This window comes from Chiloscyllium punctatum, chromosome 26 (genome assembly GCF_047496795.1).
Source record: "Chiloscyllium punctatum isolate Juve2018m chromosome 26, sChiPun1.3, whole genome shotgun sequence".
Taxonomy (NCBI): Eukaryota; Metazoa; Chordata; class Chondrichthyes; order Orectolobiformes; family Hemiscylliidae; genus Chiloscyllium; species Chiloscyllium punctatum.
This window is the reverse complement of record NC_092764.1, coordinates 56226438-56249815: the sequence shown is the minus strand read 5'-3', so window position 1 is coordinate 56249815 and position 23378 is coordinate 56226438. Positions and strand designations below refer to the sequence as shown.

The 23378-nt window shown below is 38.8% G+C and overlaps 1 protein-coding gene across 2 annotated transcripts in view; it reads right to left on the bottom strand.

Annotated features, from left to right (window-relative positions):
* The window catches only part of edc4 (enhancer of mRNA decapping 4), a 107929-nt gene that overhangs the window by 83314 nt on the left and 1237 nt on the right, over positions 1–23378 (bottom strand). For both annotated transcript variants that reach the window (XM_072547460.1, XM_072547461.1), the window contains exons 2-9: positions 15105–15261; positions 14258–14366; positions 10024–10123; positions 9445–9631; positions 8226–8370; positions 7701–7805; positions 6374–6483; positions 2334–2417 (exon numbers count right to left, since the gene is read on the bottom strand). In XM_072547460.1, coding sequence (XP_072403561.1) covers positions 2334–2417; positions 6374–6483; positions 7701–7805; positions 8226–8370; positions 9445–9631; positions 10024–10123; positions 14258–14366; positions 15105–15261 — 997 coding nt within the window. The remainder of the gene's footprint in view (positions 1–2333; positions 2418–6373; positions 6484–7700; positions 7806–8225; positions 8371–9444; positions 9632–10023; positions 10124–14257; positions 14367–15104; positions 15262–23378) is intronic.

Genomic DNA, 23378 nt, shown 5'->3' with positions numbered 1-23378 from the left:
CTCACCTCCTGACTCCCTAAAGCATATCCACCATCTATAAGGCACAAGTCAAGAGTGTGATGGAATACTCTCCACTTGCCTGGGTGGATGCAGTTCCAACAGCACTCAAGAAACTTGACACTATTCAGGACTAAGCAGCCATCTTGCTGGTACCACATTCACAAGCATCCATTCTCACCACCACCTTCATTAGGTAGTGCATATTGGTGCTATAAACAAGATGCACTGCAGAAATTCACCAAAGGTCCTTAGACAGAACCTTCCAAATCCATGACCATTTCCATCTAGAAGAAGGGCAGCAGATACATGGGAACACCGCTACCTGCAAGGTTCCCCCCCGCCCCAAGCCACTCACCATCCTGACTTGGAACATACCACCATTCCTTTACTGCTGCTAAGTCAAAATTCTGGAGTTCCTCCCCAAGGGCGGTGTGCATCAACCTACAGCACATGGAGTACAGCAGAACAATGCAGCAGCTCACCATCACCCTCCCAAGGGCAATTAAGGACAGGCAATAAATGATGGCTAGCCAGTGAAGCCCATGTCCGATCAGCATGTGAAAAAACTCCATTGCAATTCAGACATCAGTGACCAGAGGTAATTACTTCTTAATCACCAACGAGGGACCAACAAGTCGAGCTCAGGTTTTAAACAAACATGAGCTTTGTTGCATTTGGGACAGCATTGAGAGACAAAATTTTTGGGATTCAACTAAGCTTTCTTCATTCATACAATGCATGGAAGATCTCAAGGGCTATTTAAAGGTACACCATTAGGAAAATAATTATGCACTTTGCATTAAAATTATTCTATTAAACTACTAAAGAGCAGATATAACAAAATTGCAGAACTTAATATGGAAGTAAAGTGACTTTGGTGAAACTTATCAGAACTTGAGGAATCTAAACAGGCTGGATGTAAAAGGAATGTTTTCCCTTGTGAAACATGGCCATTGTTTAAAAATAAGGGATGCCCCACTTAAAATGTAGATGAGGAATAACTTTTTCTCTCATTGTGGATTATAAGTCTTTGGAACACTCTTGCTCAAAAGGGAGTAGATGCAGAGTCTATGAATATTTTTAAAGCAGAGGTAGCTAGATTCTTGACAAGTAAGGGCATGAAAGGTTATTGGAGTAGTCAAGAATATGAAGTAATCACATCAGTCAGGGTCTTTTTGATTGGCACAGGGAGGTTCAAGGAGCCGATAACTGCTTCTAATTCACATGTTCATGCATGATTTAAAACAGTAACCTATATTAAATATCACTTAATTTAAAAGATATTTAATTGTCATGCAGCTTTCGTGATCTTGGAGTTACTGTTGATATTGCTGAATTATTGATATTCTGAACATCATGAAGCTACTAATTTTAATGCATCCTGTCATGAGCAAAACTCCAAGCAGCTTGAACAATCGCTGAATTGAACATTAGTACAAGTCCTTTCAATGTGATCTGAAGTATATGCTCAAACTTAAGGCAAATATGCAAACCTTGCAGATCTTTCCTCCATGATACAAAATCTGTAAATAATCTTGCAATTATTTAATAAAGTCAGCGCTATCATGTAGAACTGTTTATACTGGCCCCTTTCCATAGTTCTTTTGATGAAACCAATACATTTTCTCTTCTTGAAACAGCTGGTTTAATATTAATTTTAATAAAGTGCTAAGCCAGACAGCTCAATGGAGCTCTAACACTGAATGAAAGGATCTGGGTTCATACTCTTGATTCCCCACAAACCAACTCCCAATCTCTGTCATGCTGTCATAGGAGGGAACTGAGCAATAGCCACACACTTCTCCAGTGGAGGGTTGCAAGGAAATGGGGGAAATAGGAGAAAATCACTCCAACCTGTTTTTGGACACTTCCTAGTGGATAGTTTCAAAGTGGTACGTGGTCCAGAGACCTAGAAAGGGTAAACGGGAAGAGAGAAAAACAAATCCCAAAATAATTTTGCAGTACTGCTTCTAAGTTCTTCCACAGTCACTCAGTCTGTCATTATTAAATCACAAAAATCAAACTCCATTACTAGTCTGCAGACAGATGACGTTTGGAAAAAAAAGGGAGGTCGGGACAATTTCAACTCCCTCCCCCCCCCTTTGGATGACAAGTGAGAGCATAAGTAACAAAAAGAATTGCTTTTAAATGCAGCATATTGCATGAACAAAATGGGTTTAAAATATCGTACTTTCTTGAAGCCACTAAATTTGAATAGAGAATTGTAAGTTAATGCAGCATCATATTTCTATACATTTGCCCAGAGTACAGAATTGCTGCTGCATCTGTCAAATGGAAAGTAGACATCTATAAATACAAATTTATGAACTTACTCCGGATCTTGCTTTTTGTGATTGTCACAAAATAGTAGGCATGATAATGGTCGGCCATCATGGGGCTTCCATTCATGAAGACATCTGGTAGAAGGCCCAAACAACAAACCAAAGGATACAAATTAAAAAGGAGGTGCATTTCAACTGCATTTCACAAAATAAAACCATTTAAATGTATTAACATTATATTTCTGAAGCACAAGAGATATTAACAAATAATTTTCATTTTTCTCTCCAGTTTCCATTTAAAACATTTCCTTGAGTCATATGTATTAAACACACCTCAACAGTAACATGAAATGAATCCCAACTTTTGATCAGCATTGAGGAATGAAAACAGTATCGCCACAACATCTAGTTAATAAGCTCACTAAAGAAACCTGAGCAAATTAATGCTTGTAAAATGCTGTCTACATAAAGCTTAGCCATAACTTTCTACATTAAATACTTTGGTGAAAAACTAGCAGCAGAAAAACAAATGCTCCAGTTAAAGAATTTCAAGAAAGTACAAACCTGAAACAAAACTCACATAATCACATTGTATGTTTGAGTAGTGATAAAGACAACAGTTACATTAATGAGCCATTTCCAATATTAGTTGCATAAGTGATTCCAGTGAAGAGAAATTATTTTATTTTATAAATAAAAAGTCTGACAAGTTAGTTATCCAGTCTTGATGAGGGAATTACTTAAATTAAACCTAATCTAATACAAGTGAACTTAATACGGGGAAATCAAATGAGCAGAATTGCACATAGGTTACTGGAAGGTGTAAAACAAAAATGTAGCCAATCAAATGCTATCTATTTCAATAATACGGTACCAAAAGTAAATCAAGTCACAATGAAAACTCTTAATATGCAAAATGCAATTTCATTCAACAACACTACGCAACTGTTGCTGAAAGCCCAGCTATTTTGCACTACCAGAAGACCAAGAATTGCAACAAGCAAACATAAATCTCTATGCAGATGAAAAGCAATGCTTATATTTCACCTTTATCTGGAAATTTGAGTGAATTAGAGATCAACTGTAAATTGCACACAAAAGATAGAACGATCACTGGAAAAATGTGGATACAATCTAATGTTGAACTAAACTATACCAGGTCTGGAGAGACAGAATCACAACACGATGTCACAGTTAATTTAATAGTTTATCGAGAAGTTTCTCTAAGTTATTTTTTAAAAAACCTGACAGTTAACAGTTTTAACTGCTTCTATTTTGACAAAACTGAGCTAAAAATTATGGATACAACATACTGCAGGCTGCCTGAACTAAATGATTTAGTCTGCATTGTTATTCATCCCACAATTGAAACCAGAGTTCTTAAACTAGTATCCATGCTGCACTCCGATTCAAAGCATGATTGTTAAAATTAAACTTTAAGGAGTCATTTAGGAGTACAGAATTCACGTCTTTCTGAAAAATAATAGACACTTTGTCAAAGCTTATCGTCATGCACTCATCAGGATAATTTGCAAGAATTTAGGAGGAAAACCACCTTTCATACATGAGAGGAGATGGCTGATTCATTGGCAAGTGGATTCTAAATTAGATGCTATCATGGACAATGCATCCATTAATGTTGATTGACAGTTAACTACCAGATTTTATTAAAATTTTAAATCAGGCAGGTTGACGCCGATTGTTCAAGGCATCATGCTGAGCAAATCATTTCTTATTTTACATTGCCCAAACTCACAAAATGTCTTCAGGCAGCCACGCTTGGTCCTGGAAAGGACCCCAACAACCTTAGGCTATCCTAGAAGTCTAAGGGACCTTAAAGGTTTGAGCAATTATTGAAGCTATTTCAAGCTGCTACTAGCAGCAGCAACACAAATGGTGTGCACCATTAACAGGATGCTGCCGTCAAGCCAAAGAGACATTCTGCTTATGACACTAAAAAGTACCATGGCATGTGAATTCAGTGCCGGTGTGGTACCATCCATGTCGGATGCATATACCACAGAAGGAGCAAACATAGCAAATAATGTGTACCTTCAGCTGTTCAGAATAAGGTACTGATTGCACCCAATCAAACCTGTGCTTGCAAAATGCATACTTGTGTCCAACAATAAACCTAATTCTGCAGTTGGACATTTGCTGAATCAGCCTTTGATCGAAGGAAGAATTTCACTGACAACCAATTCAGGATTGTTGGTCAGGTTCAGAATGATACACATGCATTCACTGAAAGCTATATATTAATATACAGGACCCTACTTTTTGCAGACAGAAACATGCACATGCACATGCCTGTTTCAATGAATTTTCGTGCAGAGGCAAACCATCAAAAGTGAGCGAGGGGCAGGGAGAGTAGGAAGGGGTGAATTTGAGCTGGAGTTGGAAGACGAAATCAAGCAATATATCACCCACAGTGCGCATTTCTCTCTAAAAGGAACCGGTCTGCTTGAATGAGATTTTCTCAGCAACCTGCTCAGAGTCATGACAGTTTTGAAGCAAGTGGGATTTGAACCCAAGCTTCGTGGCTCAGAGGTAGGAACGCTACCAATGCCCCACAAGCTTCCCACCCCAGGCGTGCTCTGGTCTTTTTAAAATCAACCTGTTCAGGAATGTCCTTACACACCTCTGAACCAGGTGGGACTTTAACACGAACCTTCTCAACTAGAGATAGGAGCACTATGACTTCACAAGAGCCCTCCAGGTTAGCTTGAGAGATAGCAATATTTTCATAATTAACCTGCTCAGACGCTATTACATACCTCTAGAGAAGGTAGGACTTGAACCAGGTTCAGAGATAGGGACAATACCATTATAATATTACAGCCCCCAGATCAGCTTTAAATTTTCTTTTTTTTAAATCCTGAATCAACTTATTTTTAAAAGTGATCTATGCAGACATGTTGTAACACATTTCTGGAGCAGACAGGTGTTGGACCCGACCTCCAGGCCTAAAGGGAGGGACACTACCACTGCACCACTACAGTTCCTTTTTTTTCCTAAACAATCTGTTCAGCAATGTTATTACACACTTTTGGAGCAGATGGGACTAGAATTCAAGCCTCCCTGTCCAGTGATGGAGACATTACCACAGTGCCAAAAAAAAGGGAATGGATCTGGGTGAGTTACTCTTCGGAGGGTCAGCGTGGACGTGTTTGGCTGAAGAGCCTATTCCCACATGGTAGGGATTCTATGGACCTTCCAATCCATAGAATCCCTACCGTGTGAATGATCAGCTGGGCAGGTCATTGCTTGTTACCAAGGAAGGTCATACTCAACAAGCTCCACTAGTAAATTAATTAGTGATTTCCCATGGGTCTTACAATAACAATTCACCAATTCAGGACATGCTCTGACCATGAGAGTTGATCTGCTTAGTTTAAATTTAAACAAAACCCGGTTGTTAACTGTGAATCAGCATTAATGGATGTATTCTCCATGGGAACACCTCTACCATTCAGAGTGCACTTGTCAACTAAACAGAACTTTCCTCTCATGCAGTGTATTTCTTTTCATCTTGAATTATGATCCTTGCAAATTACTCTGCTGAGTGCAAGCAAAAGGTTTGACAAAAGGTGTATTTTTTAAAACCAAAACTCAAATACATTTTACTAAGATACAGACACAGCAAACAAATGAAGGCTGAGCATCCTTCAATAATGAAAATAAACAGATTATCAATATCAAGTAACTTTGAACAATGCTCTGCTTGTAATTTTCCTCGGTAGCTGAGGCATCATTTCTCTCAATAGGATCAAAGGATTTTTCATGTGATAACTATGCTGACATATTTTTCTCAAATTTGATTGGCATTTTACACTCCAAGAGGCACTAGAAATGTTAAAAACAAGTCAAAGAACATGATTTTCCATTATTAAACCTCAATCAATTTAAATCAATTAAATATGAACAAATGCATGTATTCAATCAGTAGACCTTTCTTTTTGTGTAACTTGGCCTTCAATTATTTAACAGTCTGTGTTTTTATTTTAAAAGCCAAAATTATATTAGCTGAATCTTTTAAAAGAAAACATGATCAGCTATCACTATCTTCAGCCAAACTTATACATCAGTACCTTGGTTGATCTTGCCCTTCTATGTAGATCTGCCAGAACTTTACATAACCATCATGGCTCGCAGTTGCAAGTACTGTTCCATCTGGAGATAACGCACCTTCACTGATCCGCTGAAACGAAACACTATTTAGAATTGTTTAACCAGATATTCAAGACAATTTCCAACTCTTAGTACAATATGGAAGCTCAAAGCCATTGACACAAATATTATTGTTAACGACACAAAGATAAGCAACATTGGGAGGATACAAACACATGGCAAAAGATAGGACTAAGCTATTCAGTCCCTTGACCCTTCTCTACCATTTTATGGGATCATGGCTGATGTGACTGTGGCCTCTACATTCCAAACTATCCTCCATATCCTTTGACTCCCTTGTCAATTAAGAAACTATCGAATCCAGCCTTAAAAAAAGTGAAAGTCGAGAGTGTGGTGCTTGAAACACACAGATCAGGTAGCATCGAGGAGCAGGAGAAGCGACATTTCGGGCACAAGCCCTTCATCAGGATAAAGGGCTTATGCCCGAAACATTGGTTTTCCTGCTCCTTCAATGCTGCCTGACCTGTTGTGCTTTTCCAGCAACCACACTCTCCACTCTGATCTCCAGCATCTGCAGTCCTCACTTTCTCCTTAAAAAAGTTAAAGCCTTCATCACAAACAGTAGTAAAACTACATCAATTACATTGTTAGACTTAAAATATGAAATTGATAGACTTCTGATAACGAGAGATAGGTGAGTATATGGAGCCCAATGCCAAATCTACCACATCTCACTAAATAGAAGAGTATTAATGTCCCTACTTCAGTGTAACACAAAGACTAGACAATCAGACATTTGGGTCTGTTTCCATGTTGTACATCTCTATGATTCTAAACCAAGAAATCATTCCATGAAAATTTGTGTCTGTAAAATCAGAAATGTCTCAGCACTATAAAAGTATTATATACAAGTAAGCAGCCTTGTAACAAGGAAAAACAGTTCCAAGAGCAAACCGTCTGAGTCTTACTTGATTGCAACTAGTTCCAACTATTCAATACAATCCAGGAAATGTCATTTATAAAGCTTGGCAAACAAGGTTTGACATCTTTCAAAACAAAGTGTGATAATATATACAAATAAATACAATTAAAAAGTACTCCATTTAGTTGCACCAGCCTTTTCTTGCTTTTGTACGCAGACTTGTTACTGCTGAGCATGTGACAAATGTGATTAGTCATAATTAAGTCAAGAGAAACTCAAACCATGTAGTATAATAAAATTTAAACAAGCAACAGATAAAGCACAGGTTTAATTTAGGTTTTGACTTCATTTAAATCTATACTTACTGCTGTGTGCCCTTTCACAATGATAAAGCCTTCTTTTATATCAGTTGCTTCAATGGGCCAAACACTATTACTGTTTCGTAGAATATCCAGATCCCAGACTTCAGCCTGCATTAAGTTACAACCAGAAAACAAAATCTCAAAGAAATTAAACTTAATTGACCAAGTCAAATAATAATAATTGAGTTCTCCCAACAGCTCAATGGTTAAATACATTATATGGCAAGACACAAAAACATTAATGTTAAGATCACTCATTTGGGTTTCATCTATTTAGAGATCATTAAAACTTTCTTTCCTTAGTAAACCGTTAATAAATAACCCAAATCACTAAAAACTAATACCAAACTGAAGCTGAAATAGCAGGTAATAAAGAATTGTTTTATCGTTTCACCTCGATTAACCAAAAGATTTATGCTCCAGATTCAAAACCATTAGTGTGCAGAGAGATTCGACAGTTCTTTTGGTTACAAAAGGTAACAGTAACATCCTAATATTACTAATTTCAAAATATTCCATTCATCTTACCCTATCTTCATGTAAAACAGCAAGTGTTTGATTTCCTTCATCATTTTCATCATTTTCCTCAGGAATAAAAGGGCACCAGATAACCCTCCTGTTTGCATTTAAAGGTGTTCCCTCTGGTCTCTTGATGTGCACGATGAGTTTTTCCCTGAACATTTAAGTATAGGAATTGCCTTATTTACTACCGTATGTCATTTTTAAAACTAATAACCTATTAATTATATTATTAACTTTATATTCAACGTATAGCAAACAAAAATCTGAATTTCACAGAAGAAAGATATTCTAAACTCATTAAGATATACAACAGAGACCATTTGGCCTATTGTGCATTCCCTCAAGTAAAACTGTCCAACTAATCTGAGCTGCCTGCAATTTTTTCTCTCAAGAAAATATGCAATTCACTTAAACATTACTGTTGAATTTGCTTCCTCCAATCTTTCAAGCAGTGCATTCTAGAATTTAAGACACTCCATAAATTACTTTCTCAAGTTACCTAGATGCTTGATCAACCAACTGTGCCTTCTGTTTACCATTGTTTTCCTCACAGTTCACATGAACCATGACAGGACAGAAGGAGGGCACATGGATATGAGCCAGGATAGAAAAGATCACCCCAAGAAAGACTATCTGGCAGAGAAAACTAGAAATCAGAGGATAGAGAGAGAGAAGCTTGAAGATCAAAAAGTCAAAGCTCCAAGAATTGCATTCTACCTGACCACAAGTGCATAGTTTGCACAAGTCTTTAAACCATCGCCTGAATTTGTTGCTATGGTTTCAATAATAAGCTTGCTGTGATTTTATTTCATTAGTCTCATAACTGAATATTTGATGGACCTTCTCAAACACCTTGTTAAAATCCATCTGGACGACATCAAATTTACCAAACTCCATTAATACTCTCCATCACCTTAAGAGAAACAAATCTATGCTGTCTTTCACTAATCTGCGCTATTCTTAATAAATATTGTTCAGGTATCTATCCTCAAATAGAACAATTCAACCACATCTTCACGCATTTGATCAAAACTTCATGAGTTTGCATATATTCTATGCACAATAACGAAGCTTCCTCGCGGTCACAGAATCCTTCTCCCAAACTTATCTGCAATTTCATTACTTAAGTAACTTTACAAGATAGTAATAATAATGAACTTTAGAACAACATATGGCAGATATATCTGTACTTTAATCAAGGCTTTCATTGTCTACAAAAGGATACTGTATTTTCCCATTTTCTTCATTCAGTTGCCAGACAAATAGGTTGCCTGCTTCATCAACGCATGCCAGTTGATTGGAATTGAGATGTGCAAAACCCAAATCAGCAACTCCCTCAGTAAATCCTTTCAGCAAAGTTCGTTCAGCCATTCCAACACTCAACACTCGTACCATGCCAACACCATTAGCCCCTTGGCAGAGGAAAATAATGTTTAGTTTCCATGTAAATGTATAAATCAAAGTTGTTAAATTATATACCGTCTATGAATTAATACTGAACGTCTTTAAAAATTAACTTTGCACAGTCATTAAATTTAAAAGTTATTCAATGCATATATTACTTTAAATGCATGTATAACTAAAATTATACATAGATTCAAAAATATTAACTTTAGGATCTTTCCAAGATGTCTCATTGTTACTCTAAATATTTAAATATTCAATAATTGTTAAAAACTGCAGCATGGGGTACCAAAGGAACGCTTGATCACACTCCCAAATATTCCAACTAAAATACAGAGCTTATGACATGCAGTTTCAGAAATTGCGCATTATTCATTTGCTATATATAAATCATTCTCACCTCTGATGACATATGCCAGGTACTGATTTGACACTGCTATGAGGTTGCCATAGTAGTATTTCTGCTCCCATTCATACTTTGCCACAGGTTGTATTTTTACCTAAGACACAGAACACTGGTTTGTCAGTCTGTTATAATAATCTTGCAAACTTAATTCTGTTTGATCTCAACTTGCCAGCCTTCCAACATTTCTTGCCCTGTTTTCACCCATCACCACAAAACTCTTCTATCTCTTCAGTCATCAATCTAACAAATTCTTCAACAAAACCTTAGGCTAAAATGGACTTGATTAAGTTGATCTTATAGTAGGAAAAGAAGTTAATTCACAGTCCTGCAATATATTATAATTTGACCAAATGTTTGTTTTTCATCAATAATTTAAAGGAGATGAAACGTAAACTTACAAATAATGTACAGGTTCTCCTATAACATGCATTTTATAAACTCTTGTTGGCTATAACACAATTTGTGAATTGCAGACTTCTTTTTGTATAAAGTGAACTCCTGTTTGCTGTTACGCAATTCTATTCTCCATATTATCAGCTGGCTGTGATCTATTCTGCTCATGCATCTATCCCAACAGGTTGGTGTCCATATGTCTGTATGCTTTGCTTCTATCTGCAACTAAGATATGGGAAGCGAACATTGGAATATTTTGCTGGAATGCTTACTGGGATCATGCATGGAGTTGTGGGTTGGGGAGGGGTCAGGAGAACGGGAACAGAAAGAAACAGAGAGAGACAGGAGTGAAAGAAAGTACAAATACAGCAATGTCTGGTAAATGCTGCAGAGTAAGCAGGGCCTTTTGTTAAGCAGAGGCTCACTTGCTTGCTATCTGAAGCTTCAACACACGGTGAATTCAACAACTGGGCGGCACCGTGGCTCAGTGGTTAGCACTGTTGCCTCACAGTGCCAGGGATCTGGGTTTGATTCCTGCCTCAGGCAACTGTGTGGAGTTTGCACATTTCACCCACCTCCCCCATGTCTGCGTGGGTTTCCTCTGGGTGCTCCTCTTTCTTCCCACAATTCAAAGATGTGCAGGTCAGGTGAATTGGCCATGCTAAATTGCATTTAGATTAGATTAGCTTCCCTACAGCGTGGAAACAGGCCCTTCGGCCCAACTAGTCCACACCGACCCTCCGAAGAGTAACCCACGCAGACCCATTCTCCCTAAATAATGCACCTAACTCTATGGGCAATTTAGCATGACCAATTCACCTAACCTGCACATCTTTGGACTGTGAGAGGAAACTGGAGCACCCGGAGGAAACCCACACAGACATGGGACTAGAGGTTATTTGTCAGGGGTAAATATAGGGTGGGAGAATGGGTCTGGGTAGGTTACTCTTTGGAGGGTCGGCCAAATAACCCGTTTCCATACTACAGGGAATCTAATCTAATCTAACTTTACAAGAGACTGTGTGTGTTGGTGGGGGAGGTAGAAGGGGTGAGGTGTGAAACACGGACAGACCACCAGTGACCCTCATCTCTCCCCACCCATTCCCAAGTTATGCCTGATCCAACTTCACCCAGTCACCTTTTGAAAGGTATGGGGAAGATCTGAAAGGTTCATTCTCTCTGAAACCAAGACCTATCAAAACCTCTAGCCATTCAGAACATCCCAGCACTTTATCCACCCCCTCAAAAAAGATTTTATTCATACCAAAAGAAACTTGCAGAAGTTTCACAATGTTTAATGGGAGGCAGCCGGGTTCTGGATAAACTCCACTCCATGAAGAACCAGTATTGTAACACTACATTGGGAAATTTTGCTTGGAACAGTTTGGCATTTCTGTAACTGACGAGAAATGAACAGGTTCGCTAAACTGGAGTCCCTAACCCTGTTTTTCCCAAAGGCCTCATCACTTCTATTGCGCAATTTTCTACCACACAATGTTGCACAGGAATGCAACTACTGCATTATAGGAGAACTACCTGAAATTCAAATGTTGGTTTAGACACTCTATTTACATGAGCACTTCCCCTAAAATTCAGATCAAAAATAAAGGCACTAATTAAACAAGATTGTGCAAATAAAAAAAATTTTACTAAATAAGAGATCCCAATCAATTTCCACTGCAAAATGCCTTAGAATTCAATCACAACTTCTTCCAATTTCATTGTAATGCTTAAATGAATAGTTTCCTAAAGCAGACCCTCCACTTTAAGTTGCAGCATGAGCAGGGTAATTCACACTCAGTGGTGCTCACAGTGGAATCGCAATTAACAATGGCATGCAATTAAATAAAGCACTAACTCTCAATCTCTGCAGATGTATCAAATTGTGATCAGACATCAAGATAAGGATTTTAATGTTTGACTTCAATTTGTTTTTAACCAACACATTGTTATTACTTGCTTTCAAACTACATAGAATAATAAAAAGATTGAATTATATCAAGAGTGCTGAATTGAGGTAAAATTAATATTGCTTTATTGGATGATTGCATTGAAGTTACTAAATTTCAACCATTACACGGATCTGATTGTTTGAGACCCATATTGATGGCAAACAATATAATTTGTCAAAAAACATTTTATTCCAGTATTCTAATCTCAAATCATCATATATAATAACCTATAAATTATATTTGAGCCTCAAAGAAAATCCTTCCAGAGTCATAATCATAGAGGTCTACAGCATGGAAAAATGCCCTTCCACCCAACTTGCCCATGCTGTCCAGTTTTCACAATTAAATTAGTCCCACTTGCCTGTGTTTGGTCCATATCTCTCCATATCTATCCCATCTATGAACCTGTCTAAATGTTCTGAAATGATGAAACTGTGTTTGCTTCTACAACTACCTCTGGCAGCCTGTTCCAAACAAATATATGGCACTTTGGAATGTGAATCATGCACTTGTACATAATGGAGCCTTGGCAAAGGACTATCCTGCCATTCACCACACTGCATAAAATGCCTTCTCCATTCCATGCATGCTCAAGGAAATCCCCAATTGAACAGCCATTCATGACACTGAAAAGAGTGCTCCATTAGGGTAGCAAATGAAAGAAAAAAAAATTCATGATCCAAGCAGCAATCCAGATCAACAGTCATTGTTGATGTCTTAAAGCACAATTATGGTCAGGACTCATACCTTGCATATCCTAGACTTATTCCACTCACCACATATTCCTTCAATGGCTTACTGGGGTACACATCCAAACATTGAACAATGAACATTTGATACCTTACACATCTGCAGTTTGGATATTATTTTTCACAGCTGCCTCTTGACCTCATTGGTAATATAGCGTCTGAACACATCCCATACTTATGCAACCATCGTTTGCAGGGTCCACAAGAACACCTGTTCTACACATTATCAATTCCATAACTTCACTTCATCCATCCAGCAGCTGTCACAGACTAGTACAGAAGTTCCTCAAGAACTCTATTTTTAAATTTTTTTTATATTAAATATCTTAAACATTCTGCCTCCTGACATATCTTGTTATGTCTAGCAGTTTTCACAAGAAATTTTTTTTAACCTTTCCACTCCACACCCTAGTAGTTAGGGATTTAATCCGTATGGCCGACATGGGTTAACACATATGTGTTATTTTGTCACTGTGTGCATGAAGAATTACCAAATTTTAGCATTAAGGCTTATTGACCTTGGTCTTTCATTGCAAAACTAGACTCTATACTAATAAACCACTGCTCTAAAATCTTTGCTGGATTCAGGGTTTGATTTGACCCATTTAAATGCAAATATATCTATTGCATTTGCGGTGATGAAACCATTCTGACGATTTAAGGACCCATGACGATACATGTTTCTCAAAATCAGACCAGTGGCTGGTCCTTGTTCTCATGGTGCACTTGGTCTTGAGCATCTTTTAGAGAGGATTGCTTCATCCACTCCTGCACCAGTTTCTCATCAACACCAAATTCCTCCATCGCAGCAATTATTTGAGGATGGAGTAAAAGTTAACTTGGAAGCAATTTCATACTTCAATCTTTTTGCTGGAGGACTCATTGCTGTTTGTCATTCCTCATGCATGGTTTGCTCTGAATGAGCACATCTTAAAAGTCATATAGATCATCCTGGTGTTGTTGCCTGCATGTTCCCATGCATCAGCTTCGAGGTCAAGTAAAAATGCTTTTCTGAGGTGAAAAACTGAGATCAACTCCAAATGCAAACATACAATTTTGTAACAGCAAACAAATATTAACCAAAGTATATGCCTAATTAATATATTTAATTAGAAATTTTTAGTACATTGTTACCTTGTTGCTACCCCTGGCCTTATTACTGATGCTCGAATCATTGCTTGCCACAATTTCCACTTCTTTGGCAGTTATAACACAATTTGAACTGTCATCACCTGTAAGGTATCTGGAGAAAGACAATCAAAACATCAGTGTAGGCCAGTATCCTTTCAAAAAGATCACATTGCTCATTGACGCAGTACACTGAATTATACATTAAAAAAATTCTCCACAGATTGGCAGAATTTCCATTCAGATTTGAGATTGGCTATCTCACATTAATGATGGCAGATCACAGAAAGGGAATATCTTTCCTGAATAGGAAATGGCAAAGTACTAGAATCCAAATATGCACTTGTATACCTGAGAAGTCACCATTAAAAGGTCAAATAAAGGTCTTTATTGCATTCCATTTGTAGATTAGATTAGATTACATGAAAGTGTGGAAACAGGCCCTTCGGCCCAACAAGTCCACACCGACCCGCCGAAGCGCAACCCACCCATACCCCTACATTTACCCCTTACCTAATACTATGGGCAATTTAGCATGGCCAATTCACCTGAATTGGTGCACATCTTTGGACTGTGGGAGGAAACCGGAGGAAACCCACGCAGACACAGGGAGAATGTGCAAACTCCACACAGCCTGAAGCGGGAACTGAACCTGGGTCTCAGGCGCTGTAAGGCAGCAGTGCTAACCACTGTGCCACCGTGCCGCCCACAAGTGAGTGTTTTGTCTCTCACTTTCTGGGGCAAGGGCAAAAGATGTAGTTAGGAACAAAGTGAGTTAATTTAGAAGATACTTCTTCCAAACAGAAAATCACGCATTTAACAACTTTGCTTCAAAAAGTAGTACAACTCATACATTTCCTGATTTTGCTGTAGGTTCAGCTTGTCCAAATTTGCACTGTTTGATTCTCTGAGAATGGGCCCATCTCCAGCTGCAATTGGATCTGGAACCAGCAAACCATTCAATTCTCCATTGTACGATGCAGATTTCTTCTGCTTATCAATTGTTGACTCTATAACAGAAGGGATTACATTAAATGATCAAAACTCTGTTTCACAAAGCAAGGAAAGCTGCAGTTTCTTAAAACTGGCAACTCTGTCTTGAATTAAGATGGTTATAGTTCCAGCATGGAACTAAATATGAATGTATTAACAGTTTTGAAAATGCATTTTATTAGTACAAATTATAAAAGCGTAGCTATGACAACATAATTACACTCTGTCAAATAACACATGGCAAGAACAAAACTCAGTTATACAGCATGGAAAGAGACAGTTCAGTCCATGTTGACCAGATATCCTAAATTAATCTAGTTCCATTTGCCAGCATTTGGCTCATATCCCTCTAAACCCTTCCTATTCATATACGTATCCAGATGCCTTTTAAATGTTGTAATTATACCACTGCCCACCACTTCCTCTGGCACCTCAAGCCACACACGCACCACTCTCTGCATGAAAACTTTGTCCCCTAGATCTCTTTTAAATCTTTCCCCTCTCACCTTAAACCTACGTGCTCTAGATTTGAATTCCCCAACCCTGGGTAAAAGACCTTGGTAAATCACCCTATCCTCATGACATTATAAACTTCAAGAAGGTTAGCCTCCAATGTTCCAGGGAAAATACCCCTAGCTTATTCAGCCTCTCCCTATTGCTCAAATACTCCTACCCTGGCAACATCCTTGTAAATCTATTCTGAAAATTGTGGCTCATTTAGGGCTAAACAATGTTCAACAAGCAATCCAACAACACAAATAATTTCAGTGTGTCAAGTTGGATGGGGGAAAGAGGAAAAAGTGAACATGAATATACACGTGGAAGGAGACAATATGAACAAGGAGAAGCATGTACATCGCAAAGAATAAATAGCAAGATAACTCCACAAGAGACTCCTAGAAGTACAGCACAGAGAGGAGAGAGATGTCATTATTCGGAGTAAGCTCTGAATTATAAAGCACATAAGAGTCAATCCAAACAGGATAATTTCACTTGGCATGAAAACAAGAGGAGCATTGCAGGACAGTGCTACAAGTCAGTCAAGTGAAAAGCAGCTGACAGGTCAAAGACTAGGGGGATAATGCATCAGTCATGAGATATCATTTATTGTAACTGCCCTAGTCCAATGTTAGGGATAGAAGGAAACATTCATTAGACCCTGGAAACATGAAAAAGATTTCCGAGAGGAAAAGGCAATTACAGATAAAAGTGCCAGCTTGCAAAGCATGCTTCTTGAAATTCTTGCAATGCTTCTTTGAGAACAAGATGCCAGATTTAGGGAGATATACAATAACTGAGGAAAATGAACTACTGACAATGCCAGCAACAAGAGGAAGCAAGAGTTGTCAACAGCTAAATGGGAATAATAGTATTTAAGACATCGGTGAGAAGGGAACTGCGGCAGCAGGTAATGACAGCTAGGTGGAACATGGAGAATTGGCAAAACAATATGAAGAGTTAGAACTGGTACAGGAGATGGTTACAAGGAGGCAGAAAAGATCATGGGATAACCACCAAATTAATCTTGAAGAAAAAGAATTCTGTAAGCTATTTAAAATGATATAAAAGGGGTAGGTGGTGAACAGAGGATAGACTTCAGAAACAATTTGTTTTTGAGTACAGCCTGAAATAATTTAGTTTGATCCTTGAGCAGAATCATTTAGGTTTTATAACAGCCTGCACCTTGCTTAAGCTACTCCATCTGGTCACATACATCAAATCCATCCGTCTATACCGAATATGCTTCTTATTTGAGCACATCAAATTTCTTACACTTGTTCTCATCCCTGCTTTGAAGTTCTTGTTGTTACTATTCTCAAATTGGATTGATTTCTTCAGATAGTCTGAATAGTTCTGCTCTTCTGTCGCAAAACCCCCCATATATGAGCTAAATATGTTCAAGTCAGTAGCTTTTTAATTTGAGGTTGCAGATAGGAGCCAAAGCCAGGTGAACAGGTATCAAAATGTTCGAGAAGTTCTGGCAAGTCGAAGGACTCAGTAAGAGCTAAGAATGCTGTTTAGAAGATCAAAATTTGCTGAGGCAAGCACTTTCCAGGGACTAGAAGAAGAGGAAAGACAAAGTCGTGACCAGAAATGACCTCAACAATAATTAAAATTGATACAAAACAAAGATTAATATTCCTCAAAATTATACCACAGGCCCAAAGGTTACACTATGAGAAATAATTACATAAACTAGGCTTGTTTACCTAGAGATATATAAGATTCATGGATGATTTGATAGAAAGTTTTATTTAGGAATTTTTAGAATTAGAGAAGGGAAACATTTTCCATAATGAGTCTCTTGGACAAGGGGACATAACCTTAAAAATCAGTAATGGGCCATTCAAAGGACTCTAGAAATGTAGAAAACCTGACCAAAAAAAAAGGTGGCAGCTCAATTAAAAATCTAAGATCAACAGCTTCTTCTTCACTATGGGAAATAAATAACTTTTATTCATTCATGACGTATGGGTGTTGCTGGTTTGGTCAGCATTTATTGCCTTTCCCTACTTGCCCAAGCGGTGAGTCGTCTGTTTGGAACTGAAGTCCAAGGGTGCAGTGACTTCCTGAGCTGGGAACAAGGGAGGTCCCAGATGTTGACCCAGCAACAGTAAAGGAATTGCAACATACTTCCAAGTCAGCATGGTGTTGGTTTGGACAGGAACTTGAAGACTGCGGTTTTCCTTGGTATCGCCTGCCCTTATTCTTCTAAGTCATGTGTTTGGAGGGTGCTATCAAACGAGCTTTGGTGAGTTACTACAGTGCATCTTGAGCAGGTGGTATACTCTGCTGCCACTGTGAGTTGGTTGCGAAGAGAATAAATGGGGCTGCTCAAGCAGACTGCCTTCTTGATATGGCAAAAAGTGGGGTTGATGCAATTCAGACATAAATTTGCCATGACACCAATGAATGATAGGACAGGCTTGGAGGCTATATTACCTATTCCTGTTGTTTTTTAAACTTCCTGTTAAGTGAGCAACTGCAGAAGGGGAGAAAAGTCTAGGCACGCCAGGTGAGGGGAGATGACATCACCAAGGTGAGTACTGATTAGCCGAGAAATCAACATGATGCGTGCTCTGTCGGTAGACATGAAAGAAGAAGTCTGAACGAGGATGATGATATTTTCACACGAGGACAAAAGTGTTAAAATGGCAGAGTTGAACATTACAAATGCGGAGTAGATCATATGACGGGAGAGCTTTTATACGGAAAGGGTTATAACGTGCAAGCCAAATTTCCAGCCAACTCAGGATATCAGTAGTCTAACATATTGGACAGGACTGACCACATTTGCAACATTTTGGAAGGTAATGCTGCCACAGTGAGTAGACTGTTTGGCCAAGTAAAGAGATCCTATAGATTATAATCCGAGCTTGTTAATGGGACCATCTGGATCCAGAATTTTCCCCTAATCATCTCACAATTTAAGATTTAGAAAGCTAAATGTAAACGACGCTGAATGAGTCTGAAGATCTGGAGTAATTCTTCCCTATGGACAGGAACAAATTCATTTTTACCATTGTCCAAAAAAAACACAAGTTTCAGACAGGTTATAACATCCCATATATTGCAAGGGTCCAGGGATCTCTCTTCAATAAAATAACTCCCCACCAAAGAGACAACAGGATTCACAAGTTAGAAAGAGAGAAGATTTAGACATAACATAAACCCTAAATTATATAGAAATTAATTCAAGAACTGAGCATTCAATTCACATTGGTAAGACAGGTCAATTGCATTAATAATTCTAGGAAAAAATAGAAAATAAGGATGCGTTTCTACAAGGAATTAAGTTATTGAATCCAAATAGTGCCATATTTATGTTAGATATCTAATTATTTTTAAAAAATTTACTGCATTATACGAAGGATGTCACCACATTATAGGAAGGATGTAAAAGCTTTGGAAAGGATTCAGAGAAGATTTATCAGGATGTTGCCTGGTATGGAAGGAAGAACTTACAAGGAAAGGCTGAGGGAACTGAGGCTGTTTTCATTGGAGAGGAGGAGGTTGACAGGTGGCTTGATCAAGACATATAAGATAATCAAAGGGTTAAGATAGAGAGGACAGTGAGAGCCTTTTTCTTTGATGGTGAAGGCCAAGATGAGGGGACATAGATTGAAATTACGGCGTGGTAGATTTAGGACAGATGTCAGGGGTAGTTTCTCAGAGAGTAGTAGGGGCATTGAATAGCCTGCCTGCAACAGTAGTAGACTAGCCGATGTCAGGACATTTAAGTGGGCATTAGACATATATAATGATGTAATGGTGTAGGTTAGATGGGCATCAAATTAATTTCACAGGTCAACACAACATCGAGCACCAAGTAGTATCCGAGCTCCAAACAAGTCTGCCCCTCTTTAGTTCCCAAATAAAGTAACATAACTGCTTATTACCAAGTGATGTTCTTCCCCCTCAGATTTCTAAGAAAATCGATATAGTTGTAAAATGAGGGGCTTGTGGTGTCACTTTTCAATATTAATTTGTGTTGAGATTAAAGAATTATTTCTAACACCTTGAGATTGGTTAGTTATACAGTCAGAAGTGCACAGGACGGAAACAGACTCTTCGGTCCAACTCGTCCATGCTGACCAGATATCTCGACCCAATCTAGTCCCATTTGCCAGCACCTCACCCATATCCCTCTGAACCCTTCCTATTCATAAACCCATCCAGGTGCCTTTTAAATGTTGCAATTGTACTAGCCTCCTCCACTTCCTCTGGCAGTTCATTCCATACATTCACCATCCTCTACATGAAAAAGTTGCCCTTCACAATCCTTTTACATCTTTCCCTTCTCACCCTAAACCTATGCCCTCTCATTCTGGACTCCCCCACCCCAGGGAAAAGACTTTGTCTATTTATCCTATACATGCCCCTCATGATTTTATAAATCTCTATGAGGTTACCTCTCAGCCTTCGACGCTCCAGGGAAAATAGCCCCAGCCTGTTCAGCCTCTCGCCATAGCTCAAATCCTCCAACCTTACCAACATCCTTGTAAACCTTTTCTGAATCCTTTCAAGTTTCACAACATTGTTCCAATAGGAGGGACACCAGAACTGCACGCAATATTCCAACAGTGGCATAACCAACATCCTGTGCAGCCGCAACATGACCTCCCAACTCCTGTACTCAATGCTCTGACCAATAAAGGAAAGTACACCAAACACCTTCTTCATGATCCTATCTACCTGCGACTCCACTTTCAAGGAGCTACGAACCTGCTGTCAAAGGTCTCTTTGTTCAACGACACTCCCTAGGACCTTACCATTAAGTGTATAAGTCCTGCTAGGATTTGCTTTCCCAAAATGCAGCACCTTGCATTTATCTAAATTAAACTCCATCTGCTAGTCCTCAGTCCATTGGCCCATCTGATCAAGATCCTGTTGTAATCTGAGGTAACCTTCTTCGCTGGCCACTACACCTCCAATTTTAGTGTCATCTGCAAACTTACTAACTATAGCACCTAAGTTCATATCCAAATCATTCATATAAAATGATCAAAAGGAATGGATCCAGCACCGATCCTTGTAGCACTCCACTGATCACAGGCCTCCGGGCTGAAAAACAACCCTCTGTCATCCCGTTCCCCCTTAAACGAAGCAAAATGCTCAGAGACACAGTATAGTTTTACCTCCTTCATCTTTGTTCCGTGTCCTGGTGGGAGAGAGAACGGTCACCCATGTGCACAGGGACATGAGTTCTCGGTCTTCTCTGGAATAGCAATTTCTTAATGGATTATATAGTCATTTTACAGGGAGGAGCACCAAGATAAGGCAACAAATATTTTGATTAGGTGACCGTTACAATCAGCGAGCGCCAATAGTAAAGATTAAGCAATCTGCTGTTACACAATGAATAACTGACTTCACAATGAATACTTTTCACTTTGTTAAACTGACCTCACATACTGAATGCTTCAAATATTAAGTGGCTCTACATAATGACTGCTTTTCCACTTTGTTCACCATTACCCTTGCCTCCAGCACCCCACTGTTAACAGTAAGTTCTTATCTGAACTCAGTTTTGCTCAGCTGAACCTCTCGTTTCACAAAACTCAGAACGTAACTCTTTCCCTGCCTGCTTATACCCTATACACATTCTCACCTCAACCACCACCCTGTCTTCTACCTTTGAGCCAATTCTGCATCCAAATGGCTAGCTCTCCTTCTATTCCATGAGATCTAACCTTGCGAACCAGCCTCCCAAGGGGAACCTTGTCAAATGCCTTACTGAAGTCCATATAGATTAAATCTACTGCTCTGCCCTCATCAATCCTCTTTGTTACTTCTTCAAAAAACTCAATCAAGTTTATGAGACACGATTTCCCATGCACAAAGCCATGTTGACTATCCCTAATCAGTCCTTGCCTTTCCAAATATGTGTAAATCCTGTCCCTCAGGATTCCCTTCAACAACATGCCCACCAGCAACGTCAGGCTCACCAGCTTATACTTCTCTGGTTTGTCCTTACCACCTTTCTTAAATAAAGGTACCACGTTAGCCAACCTCCAGTCTTCTGGCACCTCACCTGTGACTATCGATGATACAAATATCTCAGCAAGGTGCCCAATAAAATTAGTTTACGAGAGCATAAAAACAATATCAAATATTATACCATGGTAGCTTTCTTAACTGTTATAAAAACTATTTCATCAATATTTTATCCTGTGCTAAGCTTCGTGATGTTAGCAGTGAAATCACCCCGTCATAAGTTCGTCCTAACATTTTACAATGAGGTAATCTTTTCATTTAGGGACCCACGTTCATCCACATTTCAGAGATTAAACTTATCCAGAAAATTGACTTGTTAAAATAAGTATTTAGCTCTCTGATTTTAACCTCATGTCTAGATTCCTTTAGAAATGCTTTGGGAAATTCAAAGCAAATGTCAGCCAAAAAGGTGCATTCATTAATTTGGGCAATGTTCTGGGAAAGGTGGTGACTTATAGAATCCTTACAGTATAGAAGCTGGCCATTTGGTCCATCAAGTCCACAATGACCCACCAAAGAGCTTCCTACCCTGATCCCCCCCTTACTCTATCTGTGTAATTCTGCATTTCCCCTGGCTAAGCCATCTAACCTACAGATCCCTGGACACTATGGGCAATTTAGAATAGTCAATCTACTTCATCCACACATCTTTGCACTGTGGAGGAAACTGGAGTACTTGGAGGACAGTCATGCAGACACAGTGATGAACAAATTCCACACAGACAGTTACAAGGGGGTGAAATCAAACCCAGATTCCTAGCGCTGTGAGGCAGCAATGCTAACCACTGAACTATTGTGGCATGATGGCAGGGGTTCAGAACAGTCGTTACACTCAGGAGGGACTGAAATCACAAATGTTGGCAGCACATATTGTTGGGGGCTAGCCAGAGACTCCAAAATGAAAAATTTTGTTCAGATACAGCCAGAATAAAAAAAAAGTAGTCACTATTATAATGCAGGAAACACAACAGCCAGTGATTGCTCAGCAAAATGCTATTAACAGTAATGTGATATCAACAAGATAATCCAATTACACTAGAGACAGCAATATTTTAAACTAACAATATTTTCACCCACCCGAATGCATGGACTGATGCAGAATGAAACATAGTACAATAACAAGACACAACAGCCTATCTTATTCCACTCTTATCAGGAAAGGGGCAGATAGGTTAGAAATCCAAGCCCTAATTTTACCTTCAATGCATTTGGAAGTGGACTCATGCATGTGGTTAATCTAAAAGTATAAACAAATGCTTCATGTAGAAGAGTTAGAATGGTGCTCCATTAAATCTGCAGCTTCCTGACAAATCTCAAAATTTGAATAGAATTTGACAACACTTCAGGATTAGAGAGGTTCATATATTTGACCATGCTATCAATACCAGACTGGCTGGCATGCAAGCTCCAGTTTTTGAAATAAATTGCGAACTGAAGGTTTATCCTCCACTGTCCAGAAAGCAGAGATATGTACCACAACCACATGCATACCTTTATAGTTAGGTATGCTCAGTAATCTTGATGTGGAGGTGCCGGTGTTGGACTAGGGTGGGCAAAGTTAAAAAATCACACTACACCAGTTTATAGTTCAACAGGTTTATTTGGAAGTATAAGCTTTCGGAGTGCTTCTCCTTTG